The sequence below is a fragment of the Ranitomeya imitator genome, chromosome 2 (genome assembly GCF_032444005.1).
Source record: "Ranitomeya imitator isolate aRanImi1 chromosome 2, aRanImi1.pri, whole genome shotgun sequence".
Lineage (NCBI taxonomy): Eukaryota > Metazoa > Chordata > Amphibia > Anura > Dendrobatidae > Ranitomeya > Ranitomeya imitator.
In genome coordinates, this window is record NC_091283.1 from 480,649,992 (window position 1) to 480,667,194 (window position 17,203).

At 43.1% G+C, this 17,203-nt stretch overlaps 1 protein-coding gene across 1 annotated transcript in view; it reads right to left on the reverse strand.

Annotated features, from left to right (window-relative positions):
- Positions 1-283: 283 nt before the first annotated feature.
- MARCHF10 (membrane associated ring-CH-type finger 10) overlaps positions 284-17,203 on the reverse strand; it is a 93,141-nt gene continuing 76,221 nt past the window's right edge. Inside the window, exons 9-11 of the mRNA XM_069751345.1 lie at positions 15,632-15,736; positions 1,015-1,057; positions 284-928 (exon numbers count right to left, since the gene is read on the reverse strand). Coding sequence (XP_069607446.1) covers positions 900-928; positions 1,015-1,057; positions 15,632-15,736 — 177 coding nt within the window. The 3' untranslated portion in view covers positions 284-899. The remainder of the gene's footprint in view (positions 929-1,014; positions 1,058-15,631; positions 15,737-17,203) is intronic.

Genomic DNA, 17,203 nt, shown 5'->3' on the forward strand with positions numbered 1-17,203 from the left:
GGAGCTTGTAAGCGCTGTGCTCCTTACCTAGGAAATCTGATAGACTGCTGAGATGGCCAGCACCTGATCAGAAAACTATGAAATTAAGAATCCTTCTACTCTTGAAATCAGAAGTATATTGCAAATTTGCTTGTTTTTACAAGAACCCTTTAGAAGCTATGTTTACATTTGCAGCCAATTTTTATGTCGCCAATGTACTTTAGAAAAAGTCTTGATTGAAAATATCCTTCCATTTTGAGTCTACATCACCTATGCAGATCTACCGTATATGTATACATGGATCTTACAGACTGCACACATATGTTTATTAGGTTAGCAAGTAGAAGCATACAAAAGGAAGGAAGCACGCAGGATCAGACAGTATAAAGAGGCCATATAAAAAAATGAAATTATAGCCTAGTTATGAGTCATTAGCGATAATTATATTAGTGTTCCATATTGAAGCCCTTGTTGTAAGTGAACTGTACTGCACAGCCTACTGCGACTTATCTGTTACAAAGAGCTTTTTTGTTGCTCAGCTTTGTGTGAATCATCATTACAAATGTTTTTTTTTTGTCGCTTCTAATATAAATCCTCTTCAACTGCATTGTAGACATCATTCGTTAACTTTTACTTTGCATGTCAGTTACTTTTATTTGCCAGAACTGAAAAGTAGATGTAATGCTCTTTGGTAATATATGTAGGAAGGAGGATCTGACATGGATTTTTAATAGTAAGTACACCGGCCCTATCAGGACTAAAGTATGTAGTCTATATTGTGTTTTAAGTAACCATTCTTTATCATGAAATGTCAGTGTACAAATCTATGAAGCGGTTGACAGTGACAGGTAAATGCAGTAGGATCTTGATGAGACTTCTAAGCACCGGAATATTAGATATTGGTTCGTGTAAAATGGAATTTAGGAGTTCTGCTCATCGTCTCTTGCATCTGAAGAAAGAGAATTATTTTGCAATGTCAGAATGAAATGTAATAATCCAGTCTATGAAAGAAGAGGGTGAAAATACTAAACCTACGTTCACGTCTTCCTAAGCCCAAATGTAAAAATCTTCTTGACAGCTTTAAAATAAAGAAAAGAAAGATATGTTAGGGTATGTGCCCACGTTCAGTATTTATGCAGACATTTCTGCAGCAAAACAGGTCTCTTGGCAGGAAAAACGCTGCATAAAAATAGTGCTTTTTTCCCCAGTCATTAGAATGGATGAAAAACGCTGAATGAATTGACATGCTGGAGATATGACACTGCTTCAACTCTGCAAGGAAAACATAAGCAATGTATATATTAGATTTCAGAAGTCACTTTGCTGGTACAGTAAAATGCTGCGCTTCTGGTGGAAAAACATTTGGGACAAAATGTGGCAAAAACGCAACGTGTGCACATGACCTTTTACATCAGTGTTCCATAACCGACAGCTCACAATTACTGGTATTGTGCACCTAGCTCTAAGGCATCATTCAGATGTCGGGTTTTTTCCATGAAGGTGAAAGCAATGACCGATTTCTACCAGTGCTTGGTCATTGTGTCAGTTTTTACCATCAGTGAGTTTCTCGCAAGCCAAAAAAAAGCACAAAACGTCTCCTACCCCATACAATCTGAGGGCTGTCCCACACGTCCAGATAATTCCGGTACCGGAAAAAATCGGTACCGGAATTATCCGTGTCCGTGTGCCCCTACGTTTCTGTGGTACATCAGTGTGGCACACGTGCGGCACACGTGTGCCGCCCGTGTGCCCACTGGGTACCACATGCATGGTGCTGGGTACCACACGTACCAGCATCTGGTGCTGAAGCTGCGATTCATATGTTCCCTGCAGCAGCGTTTGTTGCAGGGAACATATGAATATTAGTGTTTAAAATGCAGATCCAGGTGCCCCCCCTCCCACCCCCTGTGCGCCGTCCCCGCTGTGATTAAAATACTCACCTAGGTTCCGGATCCCTCGCCGCAGCTTCCTCTCCTGGCCGCATCGCCTCCTGTATGCGGTCACGTGGGGCCGCTCATTTACAGTACTGACTATGCAGCTCCGCCCCTTTGGGAGGCGGAGCCACATATTCATGATTTTAATCGGCGGCCCCACGTGACCGCATACAGGAGACGCTGCGGCCAGGAGAGTACCTGGATCTGCATTTTAAACACTAATATTCATATCTTCTCTACAGCAAACGCTGCTGCAAGGAACATATGAATCGCGGCTTCAGCACCAGTGGGGGGGGACAGCGCTCAATGTAGCGCTGTCTCCTGCACGGCACACGGACTGCACACGGACAATGTCCGTGTGCGGTATGTGTTTTACACGGACCCATTGACTTTAATGGGTCCGTGTAATCCGTGCGCTCCCACGAACACTGACATGTCTCCGTGTTTGGCACACAGAGACACGGTCCGCAAAAAATCAATGACATCTGAAAAGATGCATTGATTTTTATGTGTCTACGTGTGTCAGTGTCTCCGGTACGTGAGGAAACTGTCACCACACGTACCTGAGACACTGACGTGTGAGACTGGACTTATATGGATGATTTTGCTCAAAACCAGACTGTAGTTTTTTTTCAGACACATGGTAAGCAAAAATACAGATAGAAAATGTATGTGAAAATTGGACGTCTGAATGAGGCTTTAGGCTATTGGCATTTGCAAGAATTTATTGTCACGCTAATGACTCGTTTAAGTCAGGTGTGCAGGGCCGGTTTTAGACAAAGTGGGGCCCTAGGCAAAAATTTAAAGTGGGGCGCCAAATGCTAACATTGCAAAATCACAAACATTTAGGTTACATTACATGAGCAGGATGCGGATACAGTTGGTGGAGGGGCCTGGAGCCAGTGATCACACTGTGGCCCCCATATTTAGGGGCCTTATATCGGCCAATGGGTCTGCCACAATTAGCTGTATGCAGGGGCGTTGCTGGGGTCAGAAAAGATTGGGGGCCCAAGCCCCAAGACAAAGAGTTGCCCCCCATCCCCCTCTTAATTTTTTTTTTTTAACACTGCAGATAACACAGTGATAACTCTCTGAGTACAGATAATGTAGTAGATGTCACCTGCAGTCCTATGTAACTCCACAGGTAACACAGTGATAACTCTCTGAGTACAGATAATGTAGTAGATGTCACCTGCAGTCCTATGTAACACCACAGATAACACAGTGATAACTCTCTGAGTACAGATAATGTAGTAGATGTCACCTGCAGTCCTATGTAACACCACAGGTAACACAGTGATAACTCTCTGAGTACAGATAATGTAGTAGATGTCACCTGCAGTCCTATGTAACTCCACAGGTAACACAGTGATAACTCTCTGAGTACAGATAATGTAGTAGATGTCACCTGCAGTCCTATGTAACTCCACAGGTAACACAGTGATAACTCTCTGAGTACAGATAATGTAGTAAATGTCACCTGCAGTCCTATGTAACTCCACAGGTAACACAGTGATAACTCTCTGAGTACAGATAATGTAGTAGATGTCATCTGCAGTCCTATGTAACTCCACAGGTAACACAGTGATAACTCTCTGAGTACAGATAATGTAGTAGATGTCATCTGCAGTCCTATGTAACTCCACAGGTAACACAGTGATAACTCTCTGAGTACAGATAATGTAGTAGATGTCACCTGCAGTCCTATGTAACTCCACAGGTAACACAGTGATAACTCTCTGAGTACAGATAATGTAGTAGATGTCACCTGCAGTCCTAAGTAACTCCATAGGTAACACAGTGATAACTCTCTGAGTACAGATAATGTAGTAGATGTCACCTGCAGTCCTATGTAACACCACAGATAACCATAGCGTTTCAGAGTAAGGCTATGTGCACATGTTGCGGATTGGGGTGCAGAATTTTCCGCACAAAATCCACATCTCCTGGCAGAAACCACAGGTGCGGATTTGCCGCGGATTTTGTGCAGTTTTGATGCGTAATTAATGCGGATTTTGTTCGGATTTTCTGCGGTTTTTACCACTGCGGATTTCTATAATGGAAGGGTGCAGAAACGCTGCTGTTCCGCAGAAAAGAAGTGACATGCACTTCTTTTCAATCCACAGCAGATTCAGTGCAGATTTTTCCGTACCATCTGCACAGCTTTTTTTTTTCGGTTTGATTTACATTGTACTTTAAATTACTGTGCTGAACTGCAGCGTTTCTGCGCGGAAAAATCCGCTGCGGATCCACACAAATTCCGCATCGTGTGCACACAGCCTAAGACTATGTTCACATGCATCATTTTTTCAGCAGCCAAAACCTTTTCTTTTGGCAGTAAAAATGTTGCTTTGAAAACACCTGTTTTTCAGCTTGTTTTGTGGTGTTCTTCACACTTTTTTCAGCTTTGTTTTGGAGTGAGGATGCTTTGTCTTCAGTATGTTTAAGGCCAGGTTCACACGCTCAGTATTTGGTCAGTCTTTCTTTGCTTTCTACGGGTGAAAACACACTGAAAGAAGTGACACGCTACCGATTTAAAAAGCGCTACAGTTCTGAAATTCAGTCAGAAAAAAAACAAGCACCTGCAGGAGATTTCGGAAATCTCTTATGTTTTGCTGGGGCTTTAAAAAGCAGCTTTTGGCCATGTTCATATGCAGAATTTTTGCAGCTTTTTCTTGTGCAAATAAGTTTATACATTTTACAGCACAAGTAAAAGCTGAGATCTTCAGAAATCTCCTGCACACCCTTTTATTTTCTCCTGTCTGAATTTCACTGCAGCCTTTTTTAACCCCTTCCCAACCTCCGCCGTACTATTACTGCGGAGGTCGGATCCCCTGCTTTGATGTGGGCTCTGGCGGTGAGCCCACCTCAAAGCCGGGACATGTCAGCTGTTTTGAACAGCTGACATGTGCGCGCAATAGCGGCGGGTGAAATCGCGATTCAACCGCCGCTATTAACTAGTTAAATGCCACTGTCAAATGCTGACAGCGGCATTTAACTGGCATTTAACGGTGTAGCGAGAAAAAAATTTGAAACTCCAGAATTTACATTTTTTGGGTCGCCGCGACATTGCATTAAAATGTAATAATGTAATGTAATGTAATAACGGGCGATCAAAAGAACATTTCTGCACCAAAATGGTATCATTAAAAACATCAGCTCGGCGCGCAAAAAATAAGCCCTCACCCAACCCCAGATCACGAAAAATGGAGACGCTACAGGTATTGGAAAATTGCACAATTTTTTTTTTTAGCAAAGTTTGGAATTTTTTTACCACTTAGATAACACATAACCTAGACATGTTAGGTGTCTATGAACTTGTAATGACCTGGAGAATCATAATGGCAGGTCAGCTTTAGCATTTAGTGAACCTAGCAAAAAAGCAAAGCAAATAAACAGTGTGGGATTGCACTTTTTTTGCAATTTCTCCGCACTTGGAATTTTTTTCCCATTTTCTAGTACACGACATGCTAAAACCAATGATGTCGTTCAAAAGTACAACTTGTCCCACAAAAAATAAGCCTTCACATGGCCATATTGATGGAAAAATAAAAAAGTTATGGCTCTGGGAAGGAGGGGAGCAAAAAACGAGAACGCAAAAACAGAAAAGGCAAGGTCGTGAAGGGGTTAAATCTGCAGCATATCACTTCTTTCAGCAATTTTTTTCACCCATAGAAAGCAATGAAAAAGTTAAAAAAAAGCTGCGGATGTCACAACGTTGTTTTTCGCTGCGTTTTTGGTGAACAAAGCTAACTTTATTAAACATGTACTGTAGACAAAATGCATACTGCAAAAAAAAAAAAAAAAAAACAGCAAACGCTCTAAGGCTATGTGCACACGTTCAGGATTTCTTGCAGAAATTTCCTGTGCAAAACCGGACATTTTCTGCAAGAAATCCGCATGCGTTTTTACTGCAATTTTACCATGTTTTACCGCGTTTTTGGTGGGGTTTTTTGTGGATTTTTCCGGAGGTTTCCAATGCAATAATATAGTGGGAAATCCGCAAAAAATCCTCAAAATTAATCAACATGCTGCGTTTTTTACCGCGATGCATTTTTTTCGCAGAAAAAACGCATCATGTGCACAAAAATTGCGGAATGCATTCTAAGTGATGGGATGCATAATGTACACGTTTTTTTCACGTTTTTATAGCAAAAAAAACGGGGGGAAAAGGCGAAAAATCGCCAATGTGTGCACACAGCCTAAGGGTATGTGTCCACGTTCAGGATTGCATCAGGATTTGGTCAGGATTTTTCATCAGTATTTGTAAGCCAAAACCAGGAGTGGAACAATCAGAGGAAAAGTATAATAGAAACATATGCACCACTTCTGCATTTATCACCCACTCCTGGTTTTGGATTACAAAAACTGATGGAAAATCCTGACCAAATCCTGATGCAATCCTGAACGTGGACACATACCCTTAGGGTATGTGTCCACAATCAGTAAACGCTGCGGGTCGTCTGCTGTGTATTTGTACAGCGTCCAACCAGCAGTGGCCAGATGTTACAGCATAGTAGATGGAATTTCAAGAAATCCCATCTCTACTATGCATGCACTGACACCCGCACCTCACCCGCAGAGACGGACATGCGGCGCATCTCTCCAGACCCCAGCATGTCAATTTATCTTGCGTAGATGTGAGTCTCCCCAAGAGAATTTCCTTTCTAGCTTTTGGTCTGGGCCCCCATAGTTTCCATATCTTCTGCACTCGTCAGGTATCATTACATAGTTCAGAATGAGCAAAAAGTGGCCTGTAAATTGTATTCTCACATTGTTATTACCACTCTTGTGGGAAATCACCAGTTCCAGCTTATTTTACTGCTGCCTGGATGATGATCACCCTCCTATATCTGTTGAAGTAAGCGGGAATAGGATACTTTAGATGAAGCTATGCTGGAACAATCGACAATGATACAAATGCATCACTGTAGTCATGGGTCTGCAGAAAACCATCTAGTGTCCCCTATTCCTGCCATTTTAAGGGAGTTTCATACTATAATATTTTATAACCTATGGCATATATGGTCATTTTCAGAGACTTAGATCAATGAAATGCTTACAAGTCTGGTTTAAAAAAAATCAATTTTGCAATTGAATTTCAATAGAAATTTTGCACCATTTGGCTTTTAGGGGCTGCCTGGGTGCAGAATGAGATCATTGAGGATCCATCAGTGAGCTCATTCTGACAAGGAGTTTGTAACTCACTTATCTGTCTTTAACTGGAGTCCTCTCAGGTCAGCTCATTTTTGACATGGTCTGTAATCATCAGGACAGAGGAGTTTAGAAAGATATAGATACAAGAGTTACTAATAGTGATGAGCGGACGTGCTCAGACAAGGTGTTATCAGGGCATGCACGTGTGCTGACCGAGTGTCTTCGGCGTGCTCGAAAAATATGTTTGTGTCCCAGCGGCTACATGTCTCGCGGGTGTTCGACAGTCACAACACATGTATGGATTTCCTGTTTGTTAGGTAACCCCTGCATGTGTTGTGGCTGTCAAACACCGGCGAGACATGCAGCCGCTGGGACAAAAACATATTTTCAAGCACGCAGAAGACACTCGGTCAGCACACGTGCAGCCGATAATAATCCTTCAGCTTTATTGCAGCAGCATGTCCCGGCCCTCCTAGGCAGTACTTTTGGCCTAGCAACAAATCCAATGAAGTCCATTGTGCCCCTTGTTTTCTTAGGCTACTTTCACACTTCCGTTTTTTTAATCTGTCACAATGCGTCGGCGCGATGTATCGACGGATGCGTCAAAAATAGTGAAAAACGGATGCAACGCATCCAGTATTTCGATGGATCTGCTAGACGGTTCCGTCGAAAAACTGGATCCGTTGCATTCGTTTTGTCCGTTTTTACCATCCGTTTCATCCGTTTTTTTGACGGATCCGTTTTCCATGCCTAAAAATGGGAGTCTCCCAAATGTGATTGGCTACTGGAAAATAGGGAAACCAATATATTGACTGGCTGGCCGTCTTCAGGCTGGCAGGAGTCTTGCTGGCACATTTGGGGGTGAGGCCAGGTTTATATAGATTTGGGGCCTGTCTGGCCAATTGGCTACAAATTCCTGATTCTGAGCATGCTCAGTGTAAAAAAACGGATTCCAGCGCTGGATTCCGTCATACGACGTGTCACGACGAATCCTGCGTCCATAGTCTTCCATTCTCTTCAACGATGTATGCCTCAGGATCCATCGCGACACGTTTTCCCGATGCAGACAAAAAACGTTACATTGAACGTTTTTTCCAGACGACGGTCTGCCAAAACACGACGGATCCGTCGCATGACGGATGTGATGTGTGGCTATCCGTCGCTAATACAAGTCTATGGGAAAAAAACGGATCCTGCGGGCACATTTGCAGGATCCGTTTTTTTCATTGCGACGGATCTGAAAAGACGGAAGTGTGAAAGAGGCCTTATTGAAGACCTTGCAGCTGTGAAGGTGGATGTCTGACTAGCTGATAGGGGGGCACTATACTGGGAATAAACATGTCCTAAGAAGGTATAATTCCTGCTCAAACACAAATACTCCGCAGGGTGATTTGTTTGACATGTATAAGTCCATTATTTATATAGCCCCAAGTGCAGCGTCGGACTAGGCTCAATGCAAGTCAATGTAACGGCGGATTTTCTCTTTGTTTAACAAGATAAATGACACGGCAGAACATTTTTGCACTCATCATCAAATGTGTGTAAAGTTTTTCTGAAGACTCCCTGACCTGTTATTTGGAAGGCGGCCTAGATGGGCCTCAAAGCCTTGAAACAATGTATGTCAAGATCACCCCGATTGTACAAAATGAAAGAGTCGTTTTTCTACTTGAGATCCACTTGCAATAGTGAAAACACAACTTTCTTATATAATTCAAAAAGGAATTTCAACCCCATTTTTTTCATAGAATATTGTACCTTTTTGTAATATCGTTATCTGTGTGTTTCTTTGGCCGCATTAAAGGGAATCTGTCTGCAGCACTTCAGAGTATTTATATGCTCATGTAGGTCTTTCAAAGACAAGTCCAATACCTTTTCATGGCCAGTTCCTTGCTTCGTTATTCAGAAATCAGTGTTTGGATTAACATGCAAATGAGGCTGAAGGACTTTGGTAGACCTGAAGCCTCTGTCACTCCGGCTCTATTTCCCCCTCATAACGGCTTCCTCCTGCTTGACTGATAACTTCTTTGCTCCACTGTATAACAGAAAGAGCTGCCAAGATGGCTGCCAGACAAACAGTGGTTCAGCCGACAGCCATCTAGTCTGCATGGCGGGTTTTAATTCATATAAAACGTTCATCTTTAATGTATTAATCCTTACTTATAGTTTCCAGAACTCTACATAATCAACATGCAATTAGGGCACTAGATGAACCTTGGCAAGGCCCCTGGGCTCACTGTTCCATTTTGGTTTGAAGCTTCTCAAAGACTTATTTTTGCGGTGTGACAAGGCCCCCATTCATCATTGCCTGTGTGCCTAGTTTTGTGAGTTTTGCACCTTTTTTGGTTGCACCTAATTCATTATTCTGTTTATGCTTTTTTTAAGCCTATTTTTTTAGTTTTCCACTGTGTCTAGCAATTCCAGATGATTTTGCTACTTTTTAAAAGTCACAAAATTTGGTGCAATTTCCCTCCGGTTCCCCATTATGCTTCAGGGAATTGCATAATTGGGACTTCCTGCAGTCAAATCGGGACTTTAGACAGGAAAAAAGATGATTTTGTTTTTACTTTGCACCAAATTCATGAAGTGCGTGTGCCATTTTGATGAATTTGGCACCAAAAATGGCAACTAATCCTCCAGGACAAAAAGGGAAAGTGACCTAAGGGTATGTTGAAATGAAGTTTGTGAGTAGCATCATCTTTAGACGACTAAAATTTACATGTAAATTGTGAACAATGTCACCATTTCCTTTTGGTGAATAATAAAGGCACAACCCCTTTTGAATCTCTATTTTTCCTACCAGTAAAGTAATAGCACTTATACTCATCTCAGGTGCTGATGCATTCCAGCAGTGTTGGCACTGACTCTCCCGGGGATTGTAATGTCATGTGATATCAGCACTGGCTTCACCATCCTCTCCTACAGACGTAATTGACATCTGGAGGAGGTGAGAGCTGTGGTTGCTCTGTCACTTCATCCAGATGTCTTGATTTGTACAAAAGTGAAATGAGTTAAGCCAGTGCTGAATGGACACAGGGATCACATAACACAATATTACGCAATTCCCAGGAAAGTCAGTGCCAAAACTGCTGGAACAGCACCAGCACCGAAGGACTATGGGGTGTACATTATAGAGGATATGGGGGGTGCATTATACTGCATGGAGGATTATGGGGTGCATTATACTGTATGGAGGACTATGGGGAGTGCATTATACAATATGGAGAACTATGGGGTGCATTATGCTGTACGGAGGAATGGGAGTCCATTATACTATATGGAGGACTATGGGGAGTGCATTATGCTGTATGGAGGACTATGGGGTGCATTATTCTATATGGAGGACAATGGGACGTGTATTATACTATATGGAGGAATATGGGGAGTGCATTATACTAAATGGAGGACTACGGGGTGCATTATGTTATATGGAGACCTATGGGGAGTGCATTATACTATATGGAGGACTATGGGGTTCTTTCGCATGTAAAGCGCCATGGAATAAATGGAGCTATAAAAATGTATAATAATAATAAAATAATACTAATACATGGGGTGCATTATACAATAAGGAGGGATATGTGGGGGCTATTATAATATTTGGAGGGCTATGTGGAGGCATTATACTATATGGATAACTGTTGGATTAGTAAAGGGGGTGTCTGATAAACACCTCTCCATTACTTACCCCAGGCTTGATGTCGGGTGTGATTTTTGACAAATCACAGCTGACATCAATCCCAAATACCACTAAGCTGATTGCCAATGCATCAGTGTAATCGGGAAGAACCAGGCAAAGCGTCAGAATTGGTGCATTTAATGTGATGTGCCAATTCTGGGGTGGCTGCGGGCTGGTATTTTTAGGTTGGGAAAGGCCCAATAACCTTGAACCTTCCCAGACTGATAATATCAGCTCATAGCTGTCTGCTTTACCTTTGCTGTTGAAATAAGAAAATTATTTATTTAATAGGTAAAAAAGGCCCTTGCACTAAAGGGTGCAAGTTTATTATAATTACAGGTCTTGTAAAATTACTGCGGTAGTTATGAGCGAGAGTGTTATCTGAACATGATCGGGTGTTATCTGAGTATCTTGGGCGTGCTCGGATAATATATTCAAGTCCCTGCGGCTGCATGTTTTGCGGTGGTAGTTAGCCTCAACACATGCAAGGACTTAAATATATTATTCAAGCACGCCCAAGATACTCGGATAACATCCGAGTACGTTTTCTCATCACTAGAAATTATATATCTACAGGATATCTAAGATCTTTCTTTCATCTATCTCATTATATAACATTGCTATATTAGTTTGTAAACTAGTTTTAAGTTACATAGAGCATCATAGTATGTAAAAGATGATGTTAAAAACATATCACATACCTTTGTATGTGCATTTAATATGGATGCTAGGCGAGAAAAAGAATTGTAAGACATACGATATTCATGACATACGGAGTGGCATACAAAGACACTCGTCCAACTTTGCATGATGAACATCGAAGCGATTTTTCATACGCTGATATGAGCGAGGCCTTAATGTTATTATTTTGTTGGGGGGAAACATAGGAATTCAAAAGGGGTTGTCCGAGTTGCCGACAAAACCTTTAAAGCAGTCCATGTAAATCGTATCAGTTCAGGCTACAAAGTTAAAAGCTAGAAAATGCATAGTTATTTTTTCCCTACTTGGCGACTGCAAAACTTTCCTTTATGTTTGAACTTCTGCAGTGGTTGCATCATTTTATCCATAAAAGATAACTGAAGCCATTTAGGAGTTGTGGAGACAGAACCTCACAGATCACACACAGATACATGTCTTGGACATGACATTAATGTTACATGTCAGGAAACTCAAGTCCCGTCTGTACAGTCTGCTCATTGATGTCAAATTGCTATTTTTTTTTGCAAACAAAAGAAGGTAAGTCGACACTATAAGGCTGTGTGCACACGTTCAGCATTTTTCGCGTTTGTTTTGCTATATTTAAAAGTGATAAAACTGCGAAAAAAACGCACACATTAAGCATCCTATTATTAGAATGCAATCCGCAAATTTTTGTGCACATTGCATTTTTTTCCGCAGCGGAATTGCATTCCGGAAAAAAACGCAGCATGTTCATTTTTTGTGCGGAATCGCGGGGATTCCGCACACATAGGAATGCATTGATCCGCTTACTTTCCGCCTGTGGCTATGCCCACCATGCAGGAAGTAAGCGGATCATGTGCGGTTGGTACCCAGGGTGGAGGAGAGGAGACTCTCCTCCAGGCCCTGGGAACCATATACCTGTAAAAAAAAAGAATTAAAATAATAAATCGTGATATTCTCACCTTCCGGCGTCCACGGCAGCGTTCCCGCTCCTCGCGATGCTCCCGTTCCCAGGGATGCTTTGCAGCAATGACCTGTGATGACGTAGCAGTCTCGCGATTATGCGACTATGTTTGACAAGTGTGATCAACCTGTCAATCAGTTTTCCAAGCGTTGGATTCTGCAAGTTAATTACGCTTGTAAAACGCTAGTGTTTAGCGGGAAAACGTTTTACTCGTGGCACAGTTGCGGAATGGCAACGGACATTTCCACAGCAATTCCGGACATGTGCACATAGACTAAATCTTTGCAATCAAATTAATGGAGTAACATATGGAGAATGAAAAATATCATTGTATAAAGGGAACCTGTCACCAGTTTTGCCATATATCAACTAAAACTATCACGTTATTCAGCGCCTGTGCTGCATTCCATAAATGCTTTTATAACCCCCTGACTCCCCCTGTATAGCCCCAAAAGCCTTTTTAAGTTCTCTAGCGCTTTATGGTAATTCGGTCGGTTTGGTCCTCTCCATCCCTCCTTCCGGCTGCTGATCGCCATCCTGCTTCTTTAATTGATGTGAATGACGTCTCGTGTCATCCACATTGTCAGGTGAAATCTTCATTATTTCAATAAAAGGATTTTATTCTGGCTATGTGTTTATTTACCATACAACTATAGGATTAGTAATGGATAGGTGTCTTATAGGCGCCTCTCTATTACTAATCCATGGGCTTGATGTCACCAGAAAATACAAAGGTGACTTCAACCCCCTCAAAATATAACCCCACTTGCCGCCGCTACAGGGCAAGTGGGAAGATCTGGGCAAAGGACCAGAATTGGTGCATCTAAGATATGCGCCTTTTCTAGGCAGCTGCGGGCTGCTATTTTTAGGTTGGTGGGCAATGTCCATGGCCCCTTACCAGCCCCCAGCTGTCTGCTTTAGCTTGGCTGGTTGTCAATAATGTGGGTGACCCCAAGCCGTTTTTTAAATTTTTTTATTTAAATAATTTTTTAAAAAACAGCGTGGGGACCCCTCTATTTTTCATAACCAGCCTTGCTAAAGCTGACAGCTGAGGGTTGCAGCCACCAGCTACAGTTAGGTCCATATATATTTGGACAGAGACAACATTTTTCTAATTTTGGTTATAGACATTACCACAATGAATTTTAAACAAAACAATTCAGATGCAGTTGAAGTTCAGACTTTCAGCTTTCATTTGAGGGTATATACATTAAAATTGGATGAAGGGTTTAGGAGCTTCAGCTCCTTAAGACATGCCACCGTGTTTTTAAAGGGACCAAATGTAATTGGACAACTGACTATAAGGCTATTTCATGGACAGGTGTGGGCAATCCCTTCGTTATGTCATTCTCAATTAAGCAGAAAAAGGCCTGGAGTTGATTTGAGGTGTGGTGCTTGCATTTGGAAGGTTTTGCTGTGAAGTAAACTTGCGGTCAAAGGAGCTCTCCATGCAGGTGAAACAAGCCATCCTTAAGCTGCAAAAACAGAAAAACCCATACGAGAAATTGCTACAATATTAGGAGTGGCAAAATCTACAGTTTGGTACATCCTGAGAAAGAAAGAAAGCACTGGTGAACTCATCAATGCAAAAAGACCTGGGCGCCCACGGAAGACAACAGTGGTGGATGATCACAGAATAATCTCCATGGTGAAGAGAAACCCCTTCACAACAGCCAACCAAGTGAACAACACTCTCCAGGAGGTCGGCGTATCAATATCCAAATCTACCATAAAGAAAAGACTGCATGAAAGGAAATACAGAGGGTTCACTGCACGTGCAAGCCACTCATAAGCATCAAGAATAAAAGGGCTAGACTGGACTTTGCTAAAAAAACATCTAAAAAAGCCAGCACAGTTCTGGAAGAACATTCTTTGGACAGATGAAACCAAGATCAACCTCTACCAGAATGATGGAAAGAGAAAAGTGTGGCGAAGGCGTGGTACAGCTCATGATCCAAAGCATGTGATGGCTTGGGCATGCATGGCTGCCAGTGGCACTGGGTCACTAGTGTTTGTTGATGATGTGACACAGGACAGAAGCAGCTGAATGAATTCTGAGGAATTCAGAGACATACTGTGTGCTCAGATCCAGCCAAATGCAGCCAAACTGATTGGTCGTCGTTTCATACTACAGATGGACAATGACCCAAAACATAAAGCCAAAGCAACCCAGTAGTTTTAAAAAGCAAAGAAGTGGAATATTCTTGAATGGCCAAGTCAGTCACCTGATCTCAACCCAATTGAGCATGCATTTCACTTGTTAAAGACTAAACTTCAGACAGAAAGGACCACAAACAAACAGCAACTGAAAACCACCGCAGTGAAGGCCTGGCATAGCATCAAAAAGGAGGAAACACAGCAACTGGTGATGTCCATGAGTTCAAGACTTCAGGCAGTCATTGCCAGCAAAGGGTTTTCAACCAAGTACTAAAAATGAACATTTTATTTAAAATTATTGAATCTGTCCAATTACTTTTGGTCCCTTTAAAAACAGGGTGGCACATGTTAAGGAGCTGAAACTCCTAAACCCTTCATCCAGTTTTAATGTGGATACCCTCAAATGAAAGCTGAAAGTCTGAACTTCAACTGCATCTGAATTGTTTTGTTTAAAATTCATTGTGGTAATGTCTATAACCAAAATTAGAAAAATGTTGTCTCTGTCCAAATATATATGGACCTAACTGTATGAATTTTGCCTGGCTGTTTATCAAAAATACAAGGGATCCCAAGCCGGGTTTTTTTTGCAAATTATTTATTCAGCCTGCAGGCGCGGGCTGATGAATACTCCAATCAGCTGCTGATTCTCTCGCTCTTATTAGTGGTAGCAGCTGTTGGGTGATGGGAGCAGTAGTCCCATCAGCCGACTCTACTGTTAACCTCCGATCACAGCTGCGGGCTCATGCTGTCATTTGACAGAGTGGGAACCGCGGCTGTCTGACCGGCGGTAATGATTTTACCACCAAACAGAAGCAGTGTTTGCCGCTCTGTCATGCAAATGACAGCATGACAAACACTGGATGTTCGAACCCCCATTCAAGAGAATGGGGTCTAGGTTCGGGTACTGTTATAGTACCCAAACCCAAAATTTGGCTGAACCTGCTGGACCCAAACATCCAGGGGTCCACCCATCTCTTATTATATCCTCCATTTGTTAAGTAATAAAGAAATAACGTTTCACCCACGGGGTGAGTGCAACAGCTTTAAGTTGTTGTTTTTTTGCACTTATACAAATGTATTCACCTCAGATATCCGGTCTCGAGAGTGTGACAGCTGTAGTAGTTCTTCATATCTCTGCTGATAGAGGTGAAGAAGTAGCACCAGGTACAGACTGGGATTTAGTGAGGCCTGGACGAACAGAGAAATAGTTGTATTAGTATGCTAATAGTCTACTGATCCACATATAAGACATATCTATAATATAACCCTGGGGGCGTCACTCTGTCCGAAGCCTTTATAGACTGCGCAAGCGCAAGCGCCGGCGCAGTCTGGCCCCCACAGAGTGACGCTCCCAGGAGATCGCGGTATGCGTAAACACTGAACGCACACTGCGATCTCCACCGAATAGCAGGGACCGCCAGGAGGGTAAGTATGAGCTATATTAACCTGTCCCCCGTTCCAGCGCTGCGTGCGGCTCCATATCCCGGGTCCTCTGCTGTGACGTTCACAGTTCAGAGGGCGCGATGACGTGCTTAATGCGCGCAGCGGTGGAACGGGACAGACAGGTGAGTATAGCAAGTGCTGGGGGCCTGAGCTATCGGTGATACCGGCACCTGACCCCCACAGCGCGCCGGTGTCCCCGCCTGCTCAGGCCCCCCAGCACTCGGCGCACAGCGACCATAGGTGAGTATGGTATTTTTTTTTTTATATATGGCAGCAGCATATGGGGCATATACAATGGAGCATCTTATGGGGGGCATATAACACTATGGAGCATCTTATGGGGGGCATATAATACAATGGAGCATCTTATGGGGCCATCAACCATAATGGAGCAGTGTACGGGGGCATATATTATGGAGCATCTTATGGGGGCCATAAACCTTTATGGAGTAGTGTACGGGGGGCATACACACTGGAGTGTCTTATGGGGGCCATAAACCTTTATGGAGCAGTGTACGGGGGGCATACACTATGAAGCATCTTATGGGGGCCATCAACCTTTATGGAGCAGTGTACGGTGGGCATACACACTGGAGCGTCTTATGGGGGCCATAAACCTTTATGGAGCAGTGTACGGGGGCATACACTATGGAGCATCTTATGGGGGCCATAAACCTTTATGGAGCAGTGTACGGGGGGCATACACTATGGAGCATCTTATGGGGGCCATAAACCATAATGGAGCAGTGTACGGGGCATATACTATGGAGCATCTTATGGGGGCCATGAACCATAATGGAGCAGCTTATGGGGCATATGGATGGGAGAAGCAAATTAAAGAATGGTGGCGCAGGATGGGAGCAGCACATGACAGAACGGGGGCGCAGGATGGGAGCAGCACATGACAGAATAGGGTAGCACATGACAGAACGGGGGCGCAGGATGGGAGCAGCACATGACAGAACGGGCGCAGGATGGGAGCAGCACATGACAGAACAGGGGCACAGGATGGGAGCAGCACATGACAGAATAGGGCAGCACATGACAGAACGGGGGTGCAGGATGGAAGCAGCACATGACAGAACGGGCGCAGGATGGGAGCAGCACATGACAGAACAGGGGCACAGGATGGGAGCAGCACATGACAGGATGGGGCACAGGATGGAAGCAGCAAATGACAGAATGGAGGCGCAGGATGGGTGCAGAACATGT